The sequence below is a fragment of the Vidua macroura genome, chromosome 6, assembly GCF_024509145.1.
Source record: "Vidua macroura isolate BioBank_ID:100142 chromosome 6, ASM2450914v1, whole genome shotgun sequence".
NCBI lineage: Eukaryota > Metazoa > Chordata > Aves > Passeriformes > Viduidae > Vidua > Vidua macroura.
Window position 1 is genome coordinate 16982396 of NC_071576.1, and position 20838 is coordinate 17003233.

Sequence of the window (20838 nt, forward strand, 5' to 3'; positions counted from 1 at the left end):
TACTGTGAGAGTGATGAGACACTGGATAGGTTACCCAGAGAAGTTGTGGACTCCCCGTTCCTGGAAATATTAGGGCCAGGCTGGATGGGCTTTGAGCAACCTGGTCTAGTGAAAACTGTTCTTGTCCATGGCAGGGGGATTGGAACTAGGTGAACTTTAAGATAATTTCCAACACAAACCATTCAGTGATTCTATGAAATGATAAATCCTTCTGGTTAAGAAATAAAGCATCCAATGCTGTCCATTATTAAAAAGCATTTAAAGTATCTAGTGCAAAATCAAACATAAAATCCATCCTTGTTTGAACATTTAATGGCTATTCTGGTTGAGCATGCATAGTTCAGGGAAAGAGGAATGAAGATGTTTTCATGAGTGAATAGCAAACTAAACCCCATCCATCTGAGTGAATGTGCACTGGCAGATGAGGATATTAAGACGCCCTGCCAACCCAAAAATTTTCTTTTGTGTAAGATCTGTTATTGCCCATATAACACTGATGATGAGGTGTCACCAGACAGAAGATTTGAATAGACTTGAACAACCTTTGACTAGCAATGGCAGCTGTTTCATGTGCATGTTATAGCCAATTCATGTTCTCTTCCTTCTATGCTCTAATCTGCAGTTTTCAATATCAGGACCGTTTCAACATCCATCTACAAGACTCACAACTGATAACATAATGTTTAAAGCTGAAGATGTTTTAGCAGACCTTCTACTGAAGACAGAACTCACAAAACCCCTGACACCTGGATTTCAAGAAGTACCTCAGGAACTGGTCAAGCTGCTTGACCATCTGTGAGTAATTACCACATACCCCAGGCAGTATTTGACAGTACAGAAGGTCTAGCAATACCTTCACCTCCTTCCCAAATCCTGGTATGGGTGGAGCCTGTAGGTTATTCTGTTTGGTTAGATCTTCACTGAACAGGTGAGCTTATTGGAGGTCATATTAATTTCCATTTCCATGCCTAGTAAACTTGTCTTGAAAAAGACCTGCTGCTGGACAAAGGGTCCACAAGCAGAGAAGATACTTTCTAACATCCACATCCAGGGACTGTGGATGCTGAGTGCGTACAAAGGGAATGGACTGATGTCTTTGACCAGGCTTGCATCCCCAAATGGCATCACCTCCTGCTGCTGTTCGAATGGCTAGGGGACAAAGGGGACTATTGATATGGCTTTGCTGAGAATTCTTTTCGTTTTTATAGGAACCCTGCTTCCCTGCTTGCTCTGTCAGAATTTGCATGTTATTCCATCTCTGCTGCACATTCTGTCCTTCCTCCCTCCCATCTTCTCCTTTCATTTTGGGTTAGATGTCGTATTTCTGTTGTGTTCCTTAGCAAAAATTCAACCTCAGAAAATCCTTTTTACCTTGCTTCATTACTTAATAAAGCATGAATATTAGAAAATAACTACTATGAAACTTCTTAGAAACATCTCATTAATCAGCTTCCAGCATTTCATAGAGATTAAACATGACATACTTACTGACACAATAAAAACCAAAGACATGAGGGATGCTGGGCTAACTGACATCATGCACATGATTGAATTTTGGATACCTCCTCCCAAACAAGTTTTGATGTGAGAACCAATCTGTTCTCATAAAATTATTAAGGGATATTAGCAAACCAGATTTACTTTACTGCATGTCAATTTAAATTTGAGAACAAGATTCTGTGGCTAAAAATATATAGTTTGAATGGCAAATTACTGTATTTTCTCCCTACATTATCAGGGTACATATTTCTCTTCAACACAAAATAATCATGACTACATGTATTTCAGTTTTATTCACAACTCAATTATGAAAACACAGAGTGCTCTGTAGATTACCTCCTACATGTCTTGCCACAGTTGAGGCCTTGGAGCTTGTGGGGAAGAGGATGAGCAGTTCTTCCACTCTTGTCTTTCTACAAAAAATTCACAATTTCAGTTTAAGACTTTGCCATTTTTACCTTGGAACTGTTATGTCTGAGGAGATCTCTGATGATTCAGGCAAAGACCATTTGCTTTGCAGCCCATTCAGCACATGGAATTTTTTTTTTCAGGGATGTTGTTCACCTCAGGTTTACTGAAAACATCAATGCTTATAGTATATTACTTTTGGTACATTAGAAAATGCAACATTAAAAAATGCCAAACTTCCACCTTTTATATATCACCAAAAAAAGCACCCTTTTAAGGAGAATGTAGATTTATGCTTCTTTTAGTACAATTTAATATTGCTTTAATTGTTCTACTCAGTAAATTCTGAGGTTTTATTATGGTATCCCCCAATTAATTTTATTTTAAATAGGCTGAAGGGACTGTTTTTAAACTCAGCAATGTGAGGGCAGGTATTTCAGCACAGTCACAACTTACTGATGTGAGCAGGTGTGAGAAAATGACAGATTCATTCCAGTGTTGTATGAGTAAGCACATGCCAACACAGTCTGCTCAAGGATCAGGTCTTCCTCAACACAATGATACAGGCTGATAGAGTATAGATGTCTTTAAAAATGAAATGTGCTTTACTGTTTTGGCTTGTAAAATGTGAACATGTAATTTTAAAACTTCTGCTTTCCCCATTTTATACAACCCTTTGCAGCAGTGCTCTCTTTGGTGTGAGGATTTTGAATGAGTTAGAGACGGGACCTCTGAGTTCCTTTAGCTGATGCGATTTATTTTTCTTATATTCTACATAGGCAGGAAGGATGAGTTCTGCTCACACCTTCACTGTACAGCTCAGAAGGTCACAAGACCTCTAATTACAAGACATTTTAAGGATTTAGTAACCAATAAGACACTGTCAACAAGGATATTTATATTTTTGACCCAGTCCTTAAATATTTTGTCTTATGACTCATGCTGCAGTGTAACCTTTCTTAGCCAATCATGTTAAGACATTCACATGTTAAGACTACAGTACTGTACTCTAAAACTCTAAACTTTACTTAGCTTAACATATCTCTGCTTTAAATTATAAATCCACATTCTTGCTTCTAGCACCTACGTTTGGAAGCCTTCCAAGGTCTCAGATCAAATCCTGCGTTTAATTCTAAGCCTTGGCTTACAGGCCCAAAGTTGTGAGAATTCCCTGCATTTTGGATTCCAACACTTTGGAGTGAGCCAAAGCATACAGTGCTGCCTGTACCGATCCCTGAGAGCTGGGTCAGGCACACAAACAATTTGACAGGCTGAACAAATTTAAAACCTTAAACTATGGGTTCACTGCTTTGAGTAGGAAGGTATCTTGTGAGTAAGCTTTTCTACCCATTGCACTGGTAAAGGAAAATCTAGGTTCCCACTACTGTTTCCATAAGCTTCTCTTCCAAGACTTACACATCTGGTGTGTATTTTCCAAGTCTCTAAAACCCATGCTCTACATGACCAATAGGAATTCACATTCAGTTTGAGAAGCTATAATATACTTCCATTTCACCATGTTTATTAGAGATCTGCCAAATACACTTCCTTTCTAATTTGTATTTGGTCATGAGAACAGCAATAGCTGTAAGAACAGTAATAACTCCCTCCTATTAAGATAAATTAATGGTGATGCACACCAAATAAGAAAATGAAGGCATTATTACCATTGATGGGGGGCAGGCTCGAGGATTTTGAAGCCTCAATGCCCAATTTTAAGCTGTACCACTATTCTGAGTAACAATATGCCAACTTCAGCTGTTCTTGATCAGAGACCTTGCCACATCCAGCCTTGTTAATTGCTGTTGCAGTTCTGCTATTTGGTTAAATAGAATTTGTGTAAATTGATGGATCAAAAGCTGCAGATCTATGGTTTCACAAGAACAAGAATATATTGGGGATGAAGGAAGAAAATAAATAGAATGCAGAAGGAGCTTAGAGTGAGGGTAAGTGACGTGATGTAGAGTGCAGATCTGAGTCCAAACATCCCAAGAGCAATGCTGAGAGACTGGGATTTGAATCTCCAGGAACAGACTTGAGAAATACTGACTCTGTATCAGCACTGGGCACCTTATACCAAATCCTTTATACTTTCAGGTGATGGCAAATTTGAGTGCAGAACTCCAGTGGATCTCACTGTAAGTGGATCCCACCTACCAAGTTCTGCTTGGGCTCTGTTGCTGCAGTTCTGCCAGCATCACCACATAAATACAGAAGTTGCCAGCTACACTGATAAAAACTCATAGCTTTCTCAATTTACACTGAAATTTGATAAGAATTTATCTCAGTGGCAATGACAGCAGAAGCAGCTCTTGCCCACTTGACCCTGGCATTGGCTTTCTTGTGCCAGTGCAGCTGTAGCTTCACATTGATCCAAAGGAGAAGTTAAAAATCACAGAATGACTTGGGGTGGGAAGGACCTTAAAGACCACCTCATTCCAATCCCCCTGCCATGGCCAGAGACACCTTGCATTAGACTGGGTTACTCAGAGCCTCATCCAACCTGTCCTTGAACACTTCCTGGGATGGGTCATTCATAATCTCTGAGCAACTTGTTCCAGTGCCTCACCACCCTCACAGCAAGGAATTTCTTCCTAATACCTAATCTAAACCTACTTTCTTCCAGTTTAAAAATGAACCTTTTGTCAGAGTAAATGTAACCAGTTCAGTCCTGATCCAGCTAATTGCACAATCCCACAAGAAGCAGGCAGGTGTGAGAGAGGAGGTTGTTCTGGGTGTGGAAGGGGTTTGGGACAATGGGGTGCAGCACTGACTCTGAAGAACATCAGGGATAGGGTATTTCCATCAGCTCCTAGTAGGTAAGTGATTCATCAAATGCTTTTGGTGCTGGATATGCCACCCTCTCATTCCTGGAAGCTGTTGCTTTCTGGAGGTGTGTTTCCTTCACTCCTGCTTAGCAGAGGAAGCCCAGAGAGCTGAGCTCTGCCAGTGCTGCTGCTGGCACTGTCAGAGCTCCTGTCCTGTCCTCTGGGGGAGATGACAGCGCTGGGGGCCTTTCCGTGGGTGTTGCTATGGGCAACTGTGTATAGGAGAACGTAGGCAGAGGCTGAGAAACCCAGTGGGATGGAGCAGAGTAGAAACAACAGGCCAGCAGGAGCAGCTATCAGAGCAGGTTGTAAATACTGATAAAACATTATCTCAAGCAGTCTTTAGCAATTCCAAAAAACTACAGCCAATGTGCCAGCAGTCTAAAAGTTATTTTATTGCTCCTGGAAGTACATGTAAGTTTCCATCCTTTCTAAAATGAGGGCACTAAGGATGGGGAGCAGAGAGGTGCAGAGGCACAGCAAAGCAGTCAGCTCTGCAGCTTCCTCTGCTGTTTTCTCTCCTCTTTTGAAAGATAAGGAGAAGCTGACATTTGCAGATGTCAATTTACTACCTTCCTCACATCTAACAGGGCACTTCTTAATTTTTTTATTTTTTTTTAAATTTTGTAACCATCTGGGAAATTCACATTTAGGTTCTTTTAGAGAAAATTAATTTCTCTTGCAGTGTGTGTGACAGGCATTTGTACAAACCAGTTTAACCTGAACAATTCAGCTGTCCAGGAAAAGAGCAGGTTACCCTTCCATTAAACCCTCCATTGAAGTAAGGTTTTCATTCCTTCCATTACCACAAAATGCAGCAGAAACAGCTATTATACATCTGAGTTTAAAAGCTGACTTTTATCTCCAGTTCTTTTGCAACTGTAGTTAGGAGTGTAAAATGAACAGGTCCACGTATGCCACCATGCCTCAGCTTTGTAACCTTTCCATGACTACAGCAGTGAGCCAGAAAGCTCAGTGAAAGCAAGGTAACAGGTATGTATGTCAATGCTACTGCTGGAAACCTGTGACAGTGTTTTTCCTCTGTGTCCTCCAGTTTGCCATTTCCTGTTGTCCTGATCTCTCTTGTGGATACTGGTGCAGGGGAACCAGGAGTGCAATACTGTTGCTTCCATCCCAAAGGCCACCTGGACAATCAGGTAATTGATTTTTCTTATTTTAATAATCCATCCAATTGTTGTTTCCTTTCTTTTCCCAGATCCAAGATAAAGCTTAGATTAGCTTGCTTGCCTGTTTTGTTTTTCCTTAAGCACTTCACTGGCACAAGTCCAAGCCATTCAGGAAGAGGGGGAGGAACTAGGACATTACACAAATAGTCTTCTTTGAGACACACTTGTTCAGATTACATTCTATCTACTTCTGCTTTATATGATGGCAGTTCAGCTAAATCAACCTTTTTTCAAGTATGGCAAATTACTTACTTTTTAACAAACCCAAGTAAGACAAAAGTCTCCTGGGATCTTATTCAGCCAAACCTTATTCATGTGCAGCTTTGAGTTTCATGCTTTATTTATTTATTTCTATGACAAGAGATTCACTGCAAAGATTAAGAAGAACATATCCTGAAATTTGCAAGGAAGTCTATCATATCATATTTTATTTTATTCTTCTATTTCCCAGAGGATAGAATAAAGCTCTCTGAAGAAGTTGTAGCTAAACAGTCATTGACAGTTTATATTTAATTGCATTTTTTTTTCAATAAAGGATGATTTTATCCAAGCCAAACTCCAATGAACTGAACTAAATCACATCAGGAACTGTCACATCTTCAGGTCTCCAAACATTTTCCATCATCATTAAACAGACACTGCTAGCAGCTCATCGAAACCTGAGACAGCTTCTAAGTAGATGCGGTTCTACCCGAACAAAACGTTCAGCTCTCCTGCCCCTATTTTTAATCTTCTCACATATGATACAGGCATAATTTGCTAGAAATCAACAATCTCACATTCTTCACGTTTTAAGATTCACCTCCCTACTATTTATGTGCAGGTAAACTAAGGGATAATTGCAGCTCTGTACACAAAATACAGAACAGCACAAGATTTCCCTTCAAAGCAGATGCACAACACGTGCACATCCACAGATGAAGTGCTGTATTTACCATCCTGGATAAAAGGCAATATTGACACCAATAATTAAGAAATAATTGCTAACATTTCCCACTGTAAAACAAGAGAACAGTTCCATCAATGCAAGCTTGGTCTTGCCAATTTAAAGTAATAAGATGCAGGAAATTGCCACATTTACTCTTCATAGAAAGTTAAGTGTCTCTTCATGGGCAATGGATACTTATGAGTTCTTTTCACACATTCTAAGATTTATCTTTTTCTGACAAAACTTTCTCCTGCCTTCCAGGATGAATCCCACTGAGTGTCAACAAGCAATATTCTACTGCTATGAAGGGATGCTTCATTTTAGCTTGACAGATAGAAATCAGAGCCTTTCAATGGAATGTGCACAGATGGTGTGTGGCTTATGCCTTGAAGACAGAAAACATGAACTTATCCAGTGAAGACAGGAAACATGAACTTCAGCTTTTTAGAAAGAAAAGCAGTTGTTGATGGCATGTGCAGATAAGAAGCAGGTGTGCAATGTGCACAGTGAGGTAGAGTCTCAAAGACTTCTTGAGCTTCTCACCAAAATATGAATGACTGAAAATATTGTCACTACTTTCAAAAACTTGCATATTTGCTTAGTTTATCCTATGGTGAGAAATTGCAGTGCATGGGTCTTTGCTTCAAGAAATGAATCAACCAATGGATGGCCATTCAATCCCATTGATAATTCTTCTCTGCACTTTCAATTACAATGGATGGAACTGAAATTTTCTTTCAGTGATACAGAAATCTGATCTTCTGTGCTCTTTATTTTTAATGGTTTAAACCAATCCCGATAGAGTTATAACTGGATTTCTCAAATGTAACTTTTTCTCTACAATACAAATCAAAACCACCTCAAGAATTTATTTTTCTTCTTCATTGTTAATTACACAGTCATAGACTACTGAAAATGAGAAAAACAACAAGAAGAAAGCATTTCAGTAATTGCCATCTGTGGCTCTTCAGAGGATTTTTTTTTAGTTAGTTTGCAGTTAGTGAAAGCAAGCGAGTTCTTCTTTTACATCTGGGCAGATTCCTGGGCAGCAATATACAATGCCATAATATTTTGGATGTAAACGCTACAAGAAAGTGATGATTTAAAAATATTTCCATTAAATATTCACCATGTCTGCTACAATAATGTGTTTATCAGCAGATGGAGTGGTAATTAAAGGTTAGAGTAAAACATCAGACTAACATTCTTTCTATTATTTAGACTTCTATTTTAGAAGCTGGTGACAAATACCTGCCACAGAGCATTTTCTCCTGTAGTTTGATGCCTAGAATGCAGATATATGGGAGAAGTCACATTTCTCCCTATGTATCACATGAAGTTCAGAAAACATAATAAATAAATCACAGAAGACAAATAAAAAAGCAAAAACTGTTAATGTCTGAAATGAAACACATCATGTAAGATGGGAGATTATGTTTAAAGCAACAAAACTGTTTATATTATGAAACGTAACAGTAGTTTACTTGGAATTATATCAATATTCTTGCTGTCAATACTTCTTGGCATGGGAAAGTAATGAAATTTTCAGCAGGAAAAAGAACCCCTTCTTCATACATTCTAAATGAATTAATCTCTGTCAATGCTGATGGACAGATTCTGCCATAATTCCAACAGCTGAAATGAAAGAAACACTCAAAGTCTAAGCTGGTCAAACTGTACAAACCCAACTGCTAGACTAGCTGTATCTAAAATCACTTTTCTGTTTCTCATGCAGGCACAAAAGGATCACAGCCCCATGCTTTTTCATAAATTAGAATGACCTCTAGACTTTTCTTAGAAAACAAATCTCAGGATACCCTATTATTTCAATTACTTTTTCCTAAAAATTTTATCTTCTCTCTCTACTCTTTGTACATAGCTTGAAGCAAGAAAGACAAAGCATAAACTTGACCAAGGGTGAGAAACCTGCTTTCTGAACATACTTCAGGTGTCCTATTAAAGGAAAAAAAGTAAAAGTGGAAAAAAACAAGCAATGAAGCAGGATATTAAAGACAGTCTGTTATAACAAATGTTTCAGTGCCCCCACGTTACTTATTTTCAAACCAGGTGAGGCACAATTTCCAAAGTATTTCCTAATAATTTTAAACCTGTATGGGGTTAAAATGGGGTATCTTAAAAACCCATTCCACTGGGTTAAATATACAAAAACCCCTGCATTTGGAGTAAAATCTTGGTTTGGCTGAACTCAATGGCAAAGGATCGCTTTGAAAACTGCAGAATCTAAACAAATGATGATTCACAAGGCTTTCACAATGGTATTTGCTTGTATTTTTCATAACTCATAAATGAAAATATTATATTCCATTGGAATGGAAATGGAATGTATATTCTATTGTGATTAAACTGACTCTCACTGCAGTTGTATTAGATAATTGTTTGCCTCATTTGGCAGATGTTTAAAACTAAGACATAGGAGAAGCAAAGTCGATCAGCTAGTGGTAAAACTTTGACTCCTTTTTCTTTTAACAACTTAAAGCACTAATTCCTTGACTTAAACAGATGTACCAGGAGTATAAAATATGTGCTTATCAGGAAAGCATATTAAAGCAGTAGAAGTAATAAAGACACTGCAACTCATAACATCTAACAAATTGATCCCAGTGGCTGACCTCTAATTCACTTCCCATGGACAAGTTACTCTACATGAAAGTGGACATGTGACTGCATGTCCACAGCTAAAGCTGCCCTACGCTGCTGCCGGGGGGGCAGAAAGGATGTACAGCAAAAGGCCATGAACAGCAATGGCCTCACATCTTCCTGGCCTTTCCCACAATTCCAGACTCCCTAACAAGGCAGCATGTTAACCCTGCAGCATAGTCCAGGTTTTTGGCCACTTTCAGTGGCTGCCCCCACCCCTGTGTGCTGTTCCCCAGGTTAGCACCACCTAAGTACTTCTGCACTTCTAAGAGAGGCCCAGGCACTGACAGTCAGACACTCTGCCTGCTACACAGTACAAGACAATATGCTCAGCATGGGGGCTCCTTGTCACCAGCTGGAAAAGATTTTAAATGGCATGAAAAAGCACAAGCATGTTTTTAGAATCATGTTCACTTCACCACTTCAGTGCTACTGGAGTGTTTGGTTTCCCAGGGAATATAGATATGGCATTATGCTGTTTGCATGCCCAACATGGTGTTTCCCACCTCTGAAAATAACCAGGTAACTAGCCTTGGTAAAGGGAAGGACTGCTGCCAGTTGCCTATAAGACAATATGTCTATATAAATTAGAGAGGCATTTAGCCCCCAAAGCATAGCTATTTACACAGCTTGTAAAATAGTTAACTCAATTTGTAAACATTCTCATCCACCCTACACAGATGTTCACAGAGGAAAGTTTTACACCAGCCATAGAGGTTGTCTATGCTATGTCCCCTCTTGCTTACGCCTTTGTAACTCCATTAGAAAAAATCTGTTTATACTGGGGAAACACAATGGTGAGTCAGACATCAAGAGACAAAATTTAGTGACATAGAAATCTGCTGTCAACAACTGATGTAAAACTTTGCACAAATGACTCAGTATCTAGAAAACAAAATAAATATTATTTCATAAGGTTGATAAAAACTGGGGGAAAACACCAAAATTCCCAAATAATTTCAATAGCTTAGTTGAGTAATAAGCTACATAGTCTTTCAGCTACATTACTTTTGTATTACATAGAAAAATATTAAACGATTTAATATGCTGAAAGCTATATGTTGGACTTAGCATTTCTGTTAAAATAAAGTTACATGGTATTCCTGAATTTAAAGTAGAATTCTTATTATATCAAGATTTCTAACTCACTGAAGTTACTAAATTGGCTAAAATGTAACATGGATCTTAAGTAGGATCTGCATAACATCTAACAAAATATCCCTCGTTGACTCATAACATAATCAAGTCTTTTCCTGTGCAAGAACTCCATCTTACTAGAAGAGATGTTATGTAGGTGCCTCTTCTGCTTATGACTGAGCATGTCAGCTCTCCCAGCATCTGCAACTGTAGTCCATCTCACACTCCACTCGGCACAATTAAAAACTTGTAAGGAAATAATAGGAAAATATTCACAAAAATTTTAATTGACTTGCCCATAACCTAACAGACAATCCACATAGCTGGGACACTTAACACTAAGCATCTTCTAGATCACTGCTGATTCAAAATCACAATCTGCTATCTAATGATTAAAAAAACTTCTGTTTTTTTCCCTGATATTTATCTTATACGTTTTCTTGCTTAATATTAGCCCATTACTATTAATCATGCCTTTTCAAGTTAACTAAATCCGCTCTTCCCATAAGGTTATGTTTTCTAAAACTTGTAGACTGTCACCAGTTTATCTTGTACTATCAAATATTTACAGGCTATTACATAAGAGACTCTTACCATGCAATTAAATATTTGCCTTTTTTAAATCCTGTCATCTATTCACACTTTGACCTGCTGGAAATCAGTGTAGCTCTCCCTTAAGCTCTCTTTATTTGGTAACAATTTTGTTTACAATAGGGAAAAAAATAGTCAAAAAGCTCTGTGTGCTTACCCAGATGAAGTTGTGAAAAAGCACTTCAGGGCCCCAAAAGACTCCTTCGCTTTGGCCAGGTGTGTGAGGAACTGGTTGAAGAGGGGAGCTGCCCCAGCTCATTGCCCACCCTCTGGCACCATTTGTCTCTCCTCTGCCTGGCTCTGGACAGGGATGGTGACACATGATCTGTTTGATCCACTGCCAAACCCTGTGCAGCCCTCTGGTATCCAAACAAGCTTCTAGGAAGCTTTAAGAGGCATCAAGCCGAGGGTTTTCTAGAGAGGCTTTGTGCTAGAGAGCTGGCACTGCCCCACTAGCTAAATGAGGGAGGCAGAGCTCCCGACTGCAGACATCTGCAGAGCAAGGAGAAGGGCATCTTTCCTCTCCTTCCTTGTCACCTTCACAAAACTCAGTGAACTGACTAAGCAATAACTGAGTTTTCTGGTTTCTAGAAGTACAGTGGAAATACATAATCTGACTTGCAAAAAACAATTGCATTTTCCTTGCCACTAAAGCATTTATCATGAGGACATGCCATTAGTGCTTCTAGTGATTGTGACTCAGAGAGGGAAGGGAACTGTTGGGTTCTATTTTAAAGAAAATACTTCCTTAGAAGAGTGTGGGCTTATTTTTAGAAGTCTGTAAAAGTAATTTTGATTCCTCAGAGTTCTTTCAAAATTACTGGAATGTGTGATGTATTCATACTACAATAATCACATTAAGATATTTGTTAGGAAACTCATGCTTAATAAATACTGTTATTTGCTCTAAAACTCAATTTCCATTGATGCTCATGTTCTGAACAATTATCTGTTAGAGTTAACTCAGGGCAGCTCTAACAAGCACTGAGGAGAAAAGTCTGTATGTAGGTCCCTGTTAAAGCTTGTGGTGACTCTCCAAAATCCAGATTTTCAGTGGTAAACAGTTAGCAGTAAATTTATCCCTCCAAATATCCTGTGTTATAGATTAAATGGATTTTTTTTCAGGTTTTTTTTCTGATGAAGACAGACTGAATTAAAACTTTATTTCTAAGCATCTATTCCAAACCACCATTCATATTTATGTGCTACAATGACTAACAAGGGCTACTTCAACTGTAGCCTTTCTGATTTCATTATATATTCTGTCCATGGGCAAAATTAAAAGGCATACCAAGTGCTAAAATGGCAATAATACAAAATAGAGAGGCTGAGTTAATTTTATCACTAGCAATTTTGCTGTTACTATGGCAAGTGTGAAAGCATTCCCATTATTTAAGGCAGGATTTTGCAGTGCTACAAGTCCTCATCTCAGAGATACTTAAACCCTTTTTTAATATATTAATTACTTCTACTATCCACCTTTGACTTTTCCCTTGTGGATAAACTTTGCCAACCCATGGCCTCATTGGTTGCAGCTTTCAAGACACTTTCAATACAGCATTTGGATCTGATTTTGTCTAAAACTGCATACATGAACTGGCTCTGCTTCTGAATTTATCTTTGGCCAGGGAGACCACAACTGGACCTTGAATTTTGCCAAGAGAATGGTTCAGCAAAGAATCTCCCTGAAGAAACAAAAATCATCAGACTGTTGGGGAAAAAAAGGAAAATATATATGGAAGAAGTAGCATAAAATATATAAAAAAAACCTATTTTAATGCATCAGTGTATGTAGGTCTCTCAACTAGCAAATTATTTCTTTAGCAAACTATGTCCAGCCTTTCCCTGAGAAGTCAGACTCCATGGTTTGTCTTCCAGGGAAATAATCACAAAATACCTTCCCCTAATTTTCTGGTGCACTTGCTCATTTTCAGTGGACAGCTTCACACTCTTTCTATTGTCTTTAGTTTCCAAGTGATTAAGTGGCTAATCCCTAAAAAGCAAGCAGCAAAGCCATCACAACAGGTAAGGAGCAAACCTCCTAATGCTCCAATTTGTCTTCTTACCTGTTGTTTAAGGGAAGACTGTGAAAAAAAATGCTTCATCCTTGCATGGGAAGATGTGGGATGACAACCTCATGAGATAGAACACTATTCTCCTGATTTCTTTTTACCTTGGCAGAATATCACAGATGATTTCTATTTGTTGTATAGCTTCTAGAAAAGTAGGGAAAAGTAACGCCAGCAGACGATTAATCCTACTGTGGTAAAGGCTGGGAGCTTAAATCAACAGCATTCATTTATGCACTCTGCAAAACATGAAGAATGTGTGTATAACAGCCACGTGTTCACCCCTCACAAATGCATCATGAACAATATATACACATACATAAGTATAGTATCTTGTGTATCTCATATATTACATCTTAAAATCATACAAGCATTTTACTCCTGCTACATTTCTGTAAGGCCTCATGCTGAGACATTAAGCCAGTGTTTCTTCTATTCATGCATGGTTGCTGTGGAAGCAGGATGTAAAGATCCAGCAGCATTTAAAAGGTGTGGGGAAGTCTTGCTGCCCTACCCATATCCCTATCTCCTTGTCTGCCAAGGCATTCATTGCTTTCACTCTGAGAAGGGTATGCCCCAAATATCACTGTGGTATGAGATCAATTTTAGAAAAACAGGAAGATCTGCAGGAAAACATTACTTCAAAGATAACAAACCACTAATTTTCAGTAGCTGGCAAATCATTCCTGACTTACATAAACAGGAACTCCAAGGTGACTGAAATTCAGATTATAGCATAGTCCACTTTAATTTTAATGTTCAAGACCATCTGTAACAAATTGACAGCAACACCTTGGCTGCCACATCTGCTTAAGTGTGAGAATTAATTTTAGGGTCTAGTCTCTTCTACTGAGATAATCAAGTCCATATAGTCCAAAAGGGAAATTTTATTCTAATTTCCTACTTAAAACACCTTGTTAAGGAAGGCAAATTAGCAAGATAACACTGTGTGCAGTATTGTAAAGACCTTAATCAAGTCACCCCTTTGAGCAATATCTGGGAAGTGTAGCTTGCTGATTTCTTGGCATTTTTCCCATTCCAAAGCACTGAGCCAATCTTAAGGTATTTCAGGACTAAATACAAATCACCACACCTAACACAACTGGATGCATCAGCATGAAAATATTAAGTTACCCATTCCTTAAATACATTTCTTTCCTTCCAGATCCGTGTTTATTTTTAAGAACAAAGCACCATTCCTCAAGGAATATATCCAGTAATGCAGAGTTTGGGGTAAGGAAAAAATACATAATCCAAACCCACGTAGGCGAGAAACCGAGATATGTACTTTTCTCCTTACCTATAATAAACTGACTAGCAAGAAATAAATGTGTTGCTGAGTTCTCAAATTCAGGACTTTCTAGGCTTAGGTAATTACCATCAGGCTTTAAACTAAGAAAATAGACCTGTGACTCAAACCACACTCAGTTCTCAGTGACAATCAGTGGCATTGCCTCTATAAAAAAGGAACTAAAATCACCATTAACAGCAAATTTCATATCCCTATGTGCAAAACAAAAACATTACGATTGTAAAAGGTGCAATCACCATTTTTCCCCTAATGGCAGAGCAACTAATTTCATTGCAATATGGCTCCTGAAGTGAAGACAGAAGTCTAAGGATGATTTCATACACTCACATTATTAGCAATGCATTAGCAGTTATTTTTCCTAGCAACTGACAAAATTACAAGGACAGCAGGCTTTCTTGCCTATGGCTGCAATACTGTTCTTTCTAGTTGGTATGTTATGTTGGTTCTAAATGGTGGTTCCATATTTTAAAAACTATAAATATCTGGGTGAATTGGTGTATTTTTTCCATTCTTTACATTTCAGGGTTTATTATTTGTCCTGGATTTTTCCTACTGAGTACTGAAAGCTCTGATAATTTATGAGCCTGAGGTTTATACTGGGGGATGGAAGAGTGAAAATCTCCCCCACAGAATTTCCCTCAACTGACTCAAAGGCTGCTTTCTCTGGTAACTCTTATCTTACAACTGCTGAGGAAGATCCATCATACTTTTGATTTTCATTAAATGTGATCATGAGCAATGTGTAAGAGTGAAAGATGATTCACTGGATTTTATGGAGGAGAGAAGCACAGCTGTTCCATTTATACACAGCAAATTTTTTCATAGTCCCACAACAATGAGGAGAAATGGAATATTTCAGCAGAAAAACTGATGAAGGTAACAATAAGGATGCTGTATACTGATTTCTAAAAATGAAAGTAAAGTTCCATCTCAGTAATTTTCATAAAAGATTTCCATTTCATCTTACCCATTTCTGCTTCCAACTCAGAAGTTGCTCAACTTTTAATCCAAGTATATATGAATATCCAGTCTAAATCCTTCCTTCTTATCCTTTATATTCTAGTGTATTTAGATTATTATTATTATTTACAAAGCAAAAATATTTTCAGACAAAGATCATAGTTTCCCTGACTCATTCTGTCATGAGAAGCCTCCCATAATTCTTTTGAACCTATGTGTGTACATTTATATACTACATGTGAATGCAAAACTATTCTTTTCATGCCTAGCTTTGTATTATAAAAAGTAATTACACCCACAAATATGTTGTGAAGCTCAAAGCTCTCAGAAATCTAAAGAAAAGCTTGGCTTAGGAAAATCCAGTACTGATGGCATCTAAAACAACAACAAAAAAAGGGGCATATTTGCAGTTTTACTCAGGCTTTGCAATAAAACGGAGGTTATGTGCCCACTTGCCCCCTTCTCTCTGATTATCTGTCAGTCACACTATGCTTCAGTAGTTTTTGGAGTTGTTGATCAGTCTCTATCAAATCTCCAAGATAATTATGATCCTACACATTTTCTGACAATATGAGTTTAGGTGACAGACAGAGATGCTAATTCATGTTGTTGTAAAAAAAAAAGCAGTCTGAGAAAACTTCTATATATTATGTTTGACAGAGATCAGCATATTCACATTGCCTAGCATTTAGCAGTGTAACTTCATAAGACACAGCATGTGCTGACTTTTGTGAAATGAAGGTGATCAGAAGGTACTTAACAGTTTCTGTAGAGGGGGTTGGCTAAAGGAATGAAAGGAATAAAAGGAATAAATCAAAGGAAACTCAGTTCAAGTAAAAATTAAATTTAAATCAATACAATCTTAATCAGGTTTCAGTAGATCCTCACAAACACCAGGCCATTTGGAATGTTAACACATCCACAGTCCATTTGAAACATGAGTTACAACCCTACTCTCTTTTCTGAGGTTATTACCAGATGTGTGAGTGCATCAGGTACAGATAGAACTAAAATCACTAAACTCAGCTCCTCTACAGGGATTTGACAGTCATTACTAATGTCTGTATGACTTTGATCAAGTACACACATTTTCACATTCATTACTCCTGCATTTTGATTGCTTAACAAACACAGAAGTCATCTACATGATGCATATCGTTTCTACATGAAAACATCCTATCTGAAAACCAGAAAATCTCATATCAAGTACCATCACAGCATATGTTGCAGTTGAGATGGGCACAATACACAGAGTATCATCACACAATTTCAGAAGGCTTTAAGCATTCACCCATACAGAGTAACATCACATCACATGGCTACAAGTATCTGCCCATACAGAGAAACATCATGGCACTTCAGAGGGCAGCAAGCATCTACCATTTCTTGTTCTTCAGCCCAACCTTTTATGCCCCTCATGCTCACACATTGCGCCTGTGTGCCCTCTGTTCCCTTTGGGGATTGCTCAGTGCACCTGGGCACTCCATGGCTCATTGCTTTCAGTGCTGCTCACCTGCTTTTCACAGCTGTACCCTCTGGGGATGAGGCTTGGCCACAGCCCCACTCCCAATTACCATAAACTGTGTACCTACAAAATACTGATCAATTTGAAGGCGGATTTGCAGGTTTGGTTCATTTTTATGTATTATTTCACTTTCTTGTGTAGATGTGTAAATGAATGCAGGTCTTCTACATTGTGCCATGTGTCAAAAACACATTCACACAGAGGTGTCACAACAGCCTGGGTAGCCCTTCTCTGTAACTTCAGCAAGGAAGCAATCTGTAAGATTAGAAATCTTCCGTGCTGATGCACTGAAAAAAGTAATTTCTGCCCATGACTAAGCCAATCACAGCCCTGCACCTGCAGATCAGCACAGTCTACAGGCATGGAGGCCTTGGCACTTTGGCTCCTGGTGACACATTCAGGCACCCTTGGCAGTGCGTTGCCTTGTGATAAGGGCAGAAAGGCTCCCAGTTTAGGCTTCACACTTCAGGCACAGGCTTTGACTAATGACCATGAAACTGTTATTGCCATGGTTCATTATGTTATGTCAAAGGGGACAATGACAGTTTTTCCAACAAAATGCTCTTGATTTAATGAAACTAAACTGGTATCAGTTGCAATCCAGAAAGGTTCAAAGGACATAATAATCTCTCAAGTGCTGCAGGGTTGTTATTTCAATTGCTAATTTGTGCATATTTTGACAGTAATCACTGAACCCTGTGATGGTCCCAGAGGTTCCCATAGTGCTGCTATAAAAAGTTTTGGCAGATTCTGCAGTCCTCAGACCAACACTAGGAGGATTCACTCAAGAGCATATACTGGGGTTTTTAATTTGCTTCACACATCAGAACTTCAAGCCCATATATTTTTGCCACAATACTTTGAAATTTTTAAATGTAAAATTAAAGACTTGAAATTAATAAATCTAAAAAATAGCTTCTTTTTTTCTCCAGAGATTCAGGTTTTACAGAACACCTCACTTCCTCTTCTGTTTCACCTTGCTGTAAAAATGCCAGTATGAAGAAAATGAGCAATATTTAATTGTACTGTGGAGAAACTGATGGAGAAAAAAAAGGCAAAAAAGAAATTTTAACTACATTTTTGTTTTGTGTGTAATTGCAGAAGAAAAAAAACAAAACTCATTTCTGCAGAGACCTGTTTATATGTTTTACTTACCCCAAGTAAGAAAATGAGTAGTTGTTACTTCAGGGTCATTACTAAGGATGCATAAGATTAACCATTTGCATAAATTCGGACTGTATTTCAGACTGTATTTCATTGTTCCTCCATCAAGTACCCAAAGCACCTAAATATCAGTTGCTGTGAATAAGCTACAGCAATTCAGCCAGACTATCCAAATCCTGCATGGTAGGAGTCATGTAGAGAGATGTCCAAACTCTCTTTGTATCTTTGACTTGTATTTGTTGACTTTACTAGGCACTGGCAGTTATGGATTCTATTCAAAAGCACTAGTGGTGTTGCCTGAATTTACTGTATTGCAAGGACTGAAATAACCAAACACCTGGGAAGTCAGAAGCTTCAGCTCTAAGTCTTGCTTGGCCACAGGGAGGCTTCAAGCATTGCTTTCATTCCCCAGAGCACTACCTAAACAACCAACTTGAACACAAGGCTGGGACTGAGCATTTTCTGTTCCTTCTTAGGGAACCTGTGCCATGGTGCTAACTTCACGGGAGGAGACATGGAGCATGGACACAGAGCTGCCAGGGAAGGTAATGATTGTGTTGCCTCCTCTTTCATTTCACCTGTATAGCGAAATTTTGACACTGACTATAACCACTCACAAATTCTGTTAAGAGGTCATCTTTCATCTCTGCCCTAGGAAAATTAGGTTCTTCACATGAATCTGCTTCTGGAAAAACCATTCCTGTCAGCCCCCTAGCTTATTCCACAAGACAGCTGGCTCAGGTAAAGCCTGAGGGAGCTTCTCCAGACCTCTGTCCTAGAAAAGCACTCTTCAGGGAAGCCAACATCGAGTTCAACACAGCCTGAAACCCTCAGTCATGCCTGTGTTGTCATCAGGGGCAAGGTAATGGTCAGGAAAAAACAAAGAAGTAAACAATGATGGGGGAAAAAGGAAGATTGAGGGCAAAGTCTGTGGTTGTTGAAAGCAATTTCATATAAAGTGGAAAAACCATTCATAGCAGCGTCTGTTGAGCTTCTGCTGACTTCAGGTGCCACAGCTTTACTGAGTCCTGAAACAAAAGCAAGACCCAGGAAGGCTCTGAGAGGGATGTGTTTCTCTAAACAAACTAATGGCAAACACAACATTCTCCATTTTAGAAATAAATTTCTGAAATTAAAAACCCTACTACTACTGCTGCTATTTGACACAAAAACTGAAATTCATTATTTTAGGAAACAAAACAACCTATGTTATTTCTGAGTCTGATTCAGTGTTTGATTATGCATCTACTCTGCTGAGTATCTTTTTGCTTCATATTACTTAGTTTTGTGGTGTCTTGCATAGATTTACTTTTTTGGATTTCCTCTGAAAGGGCAAGTGCTGAAGACAGTACATGGCTACAAAAACAGTAGTCATATGCTTCAAAAGTATTCGTCATTCTTTTGATATAGCTGTTATTCCCGGTACTTAAAAGCTGTCTTTGATGTAGTTGAGGATTTTACTCCTCTCTATCTATAGGGCTTTTGATCACCTCCTAATTAATGAATTAATGACAACCAATTATATTTACATCTAACACAAAGCATATTGTTAAAGTTTGTCATTACCACTTTCCTTTCTTGCATGCTAACATAATGTTGTAACCCTAACATTTTCTGCCTCACTGCTGCTGGGAGCATCAACCAGTAAAGTTATTTATTCCATTTTAACATTTTTATTAACTGGCAATTATATATGAAGAGATAAAATGTCAGCATAACTCATGACTCTCACAATGCTTCTTTCAAGCCAAGTAAAGTTATTTCTTCCATTTTAACATTTTTATTAACTGGCAATTATATATGAAGAGATGAAATGTCTGCATAACTCATGACTCCCAGGATGCTTCTTACAAGTCAAGTTTTCAAAATACTTAAAATGTATCAGGATCTTATTGTTTTGCTCTAGACAAAGCTTCATTAAACCTATGGGAGGGAGCTACACACCTCTCTGCAGATCTACATCCATGTTTTATCACTGGTTTCAATTATCTAGTCTGAGAGCTCTGCAAGAGCACAAGCCTCAGAAATGGTGGGGAAGGCTGACTTCACTTTCTTAAATTCATGTTGATCAGCACTGTCGGGTTTTTTGCCAAGGAGAATTTGAATTTGGTGATGTATTTAAGGCAGAGGTTTCTGACATCCTCTATGAAACAAAAAAGTTTGTTTGCTTTCTCTGGATTTAAGTAGGATTCTGCTGGCCACCACAGATGAACTTCACCAGGCAGAACAAATTGACTTCTTACCAAGTCCCATTAATAGTTACTTGACGTGAAGAAAAGCCCATGATGCCAGTGGCTTGATTATTTTCTAATTCTAAAAATAGAGCATCTTTGAAAAATGAAAAACAATAAGGGAACAAAGAAAGAAAATTACTTATATTAGAATTGTTTCTGTGTAGTAGAATAAACTAGGAATTTTCTAACAAAGCATTTTTTCATGGGATATAACAAAGCTTCAAACCCAAGTGATTCACAGAAACATTTTGGTTTTGACATATTTTTCCCAAAACAGAAACAGGATTCTGACAATTGAGCAGCCATCATCCTTAGTGGTCTGCTAAAGAGCCCTGGT

The 20838-nt window shown here is 38.3% G+C and overlaps 1 protein-coding gene and 1 long non-coding RNA gene across 4 annotated transcripts in view; one reads left to right on the forward strand and one right to left on the reverse strand.

The window, feature by feature from the left end:
• The window catches only part of KCNK13 (potassium two pore domain channel subfamily K member 13), a 49423-nt gene that overhangs the window by 14123 nt on the left and 14462 nt on the right, over positions 1-20838 (reverse strand). The window contains exon 2 of one of the 3 annotated variants that reach the window (XM_053980350.1): positions 1837-1909. The exons of 1 other annotated variant lie outside the window; for it this stretch is intronic. In XM_053980350.1, the coding sequence (XP_053836325.1) occupies positions 1837-1909 (73 nt within the window). Of the gene's footprint in view, positions 1-1836; positions 1914-20838 lie in introns of all 3 variants that reach the window. One more of the 3 variants, XM_053980351.1, reaches the window with a different exon arrangement.
• Positions 5004-7362, forward strand: LOC128808799 (uncharacterized). Its single transcript, XR_008437535.1, has 3 exons — positions 5004-5041; positions 5791-5893; positions 7113-7362. It is a non-coding gene; the product is annotated as an uncharacterized LOC128808799 (long non-coding RNA).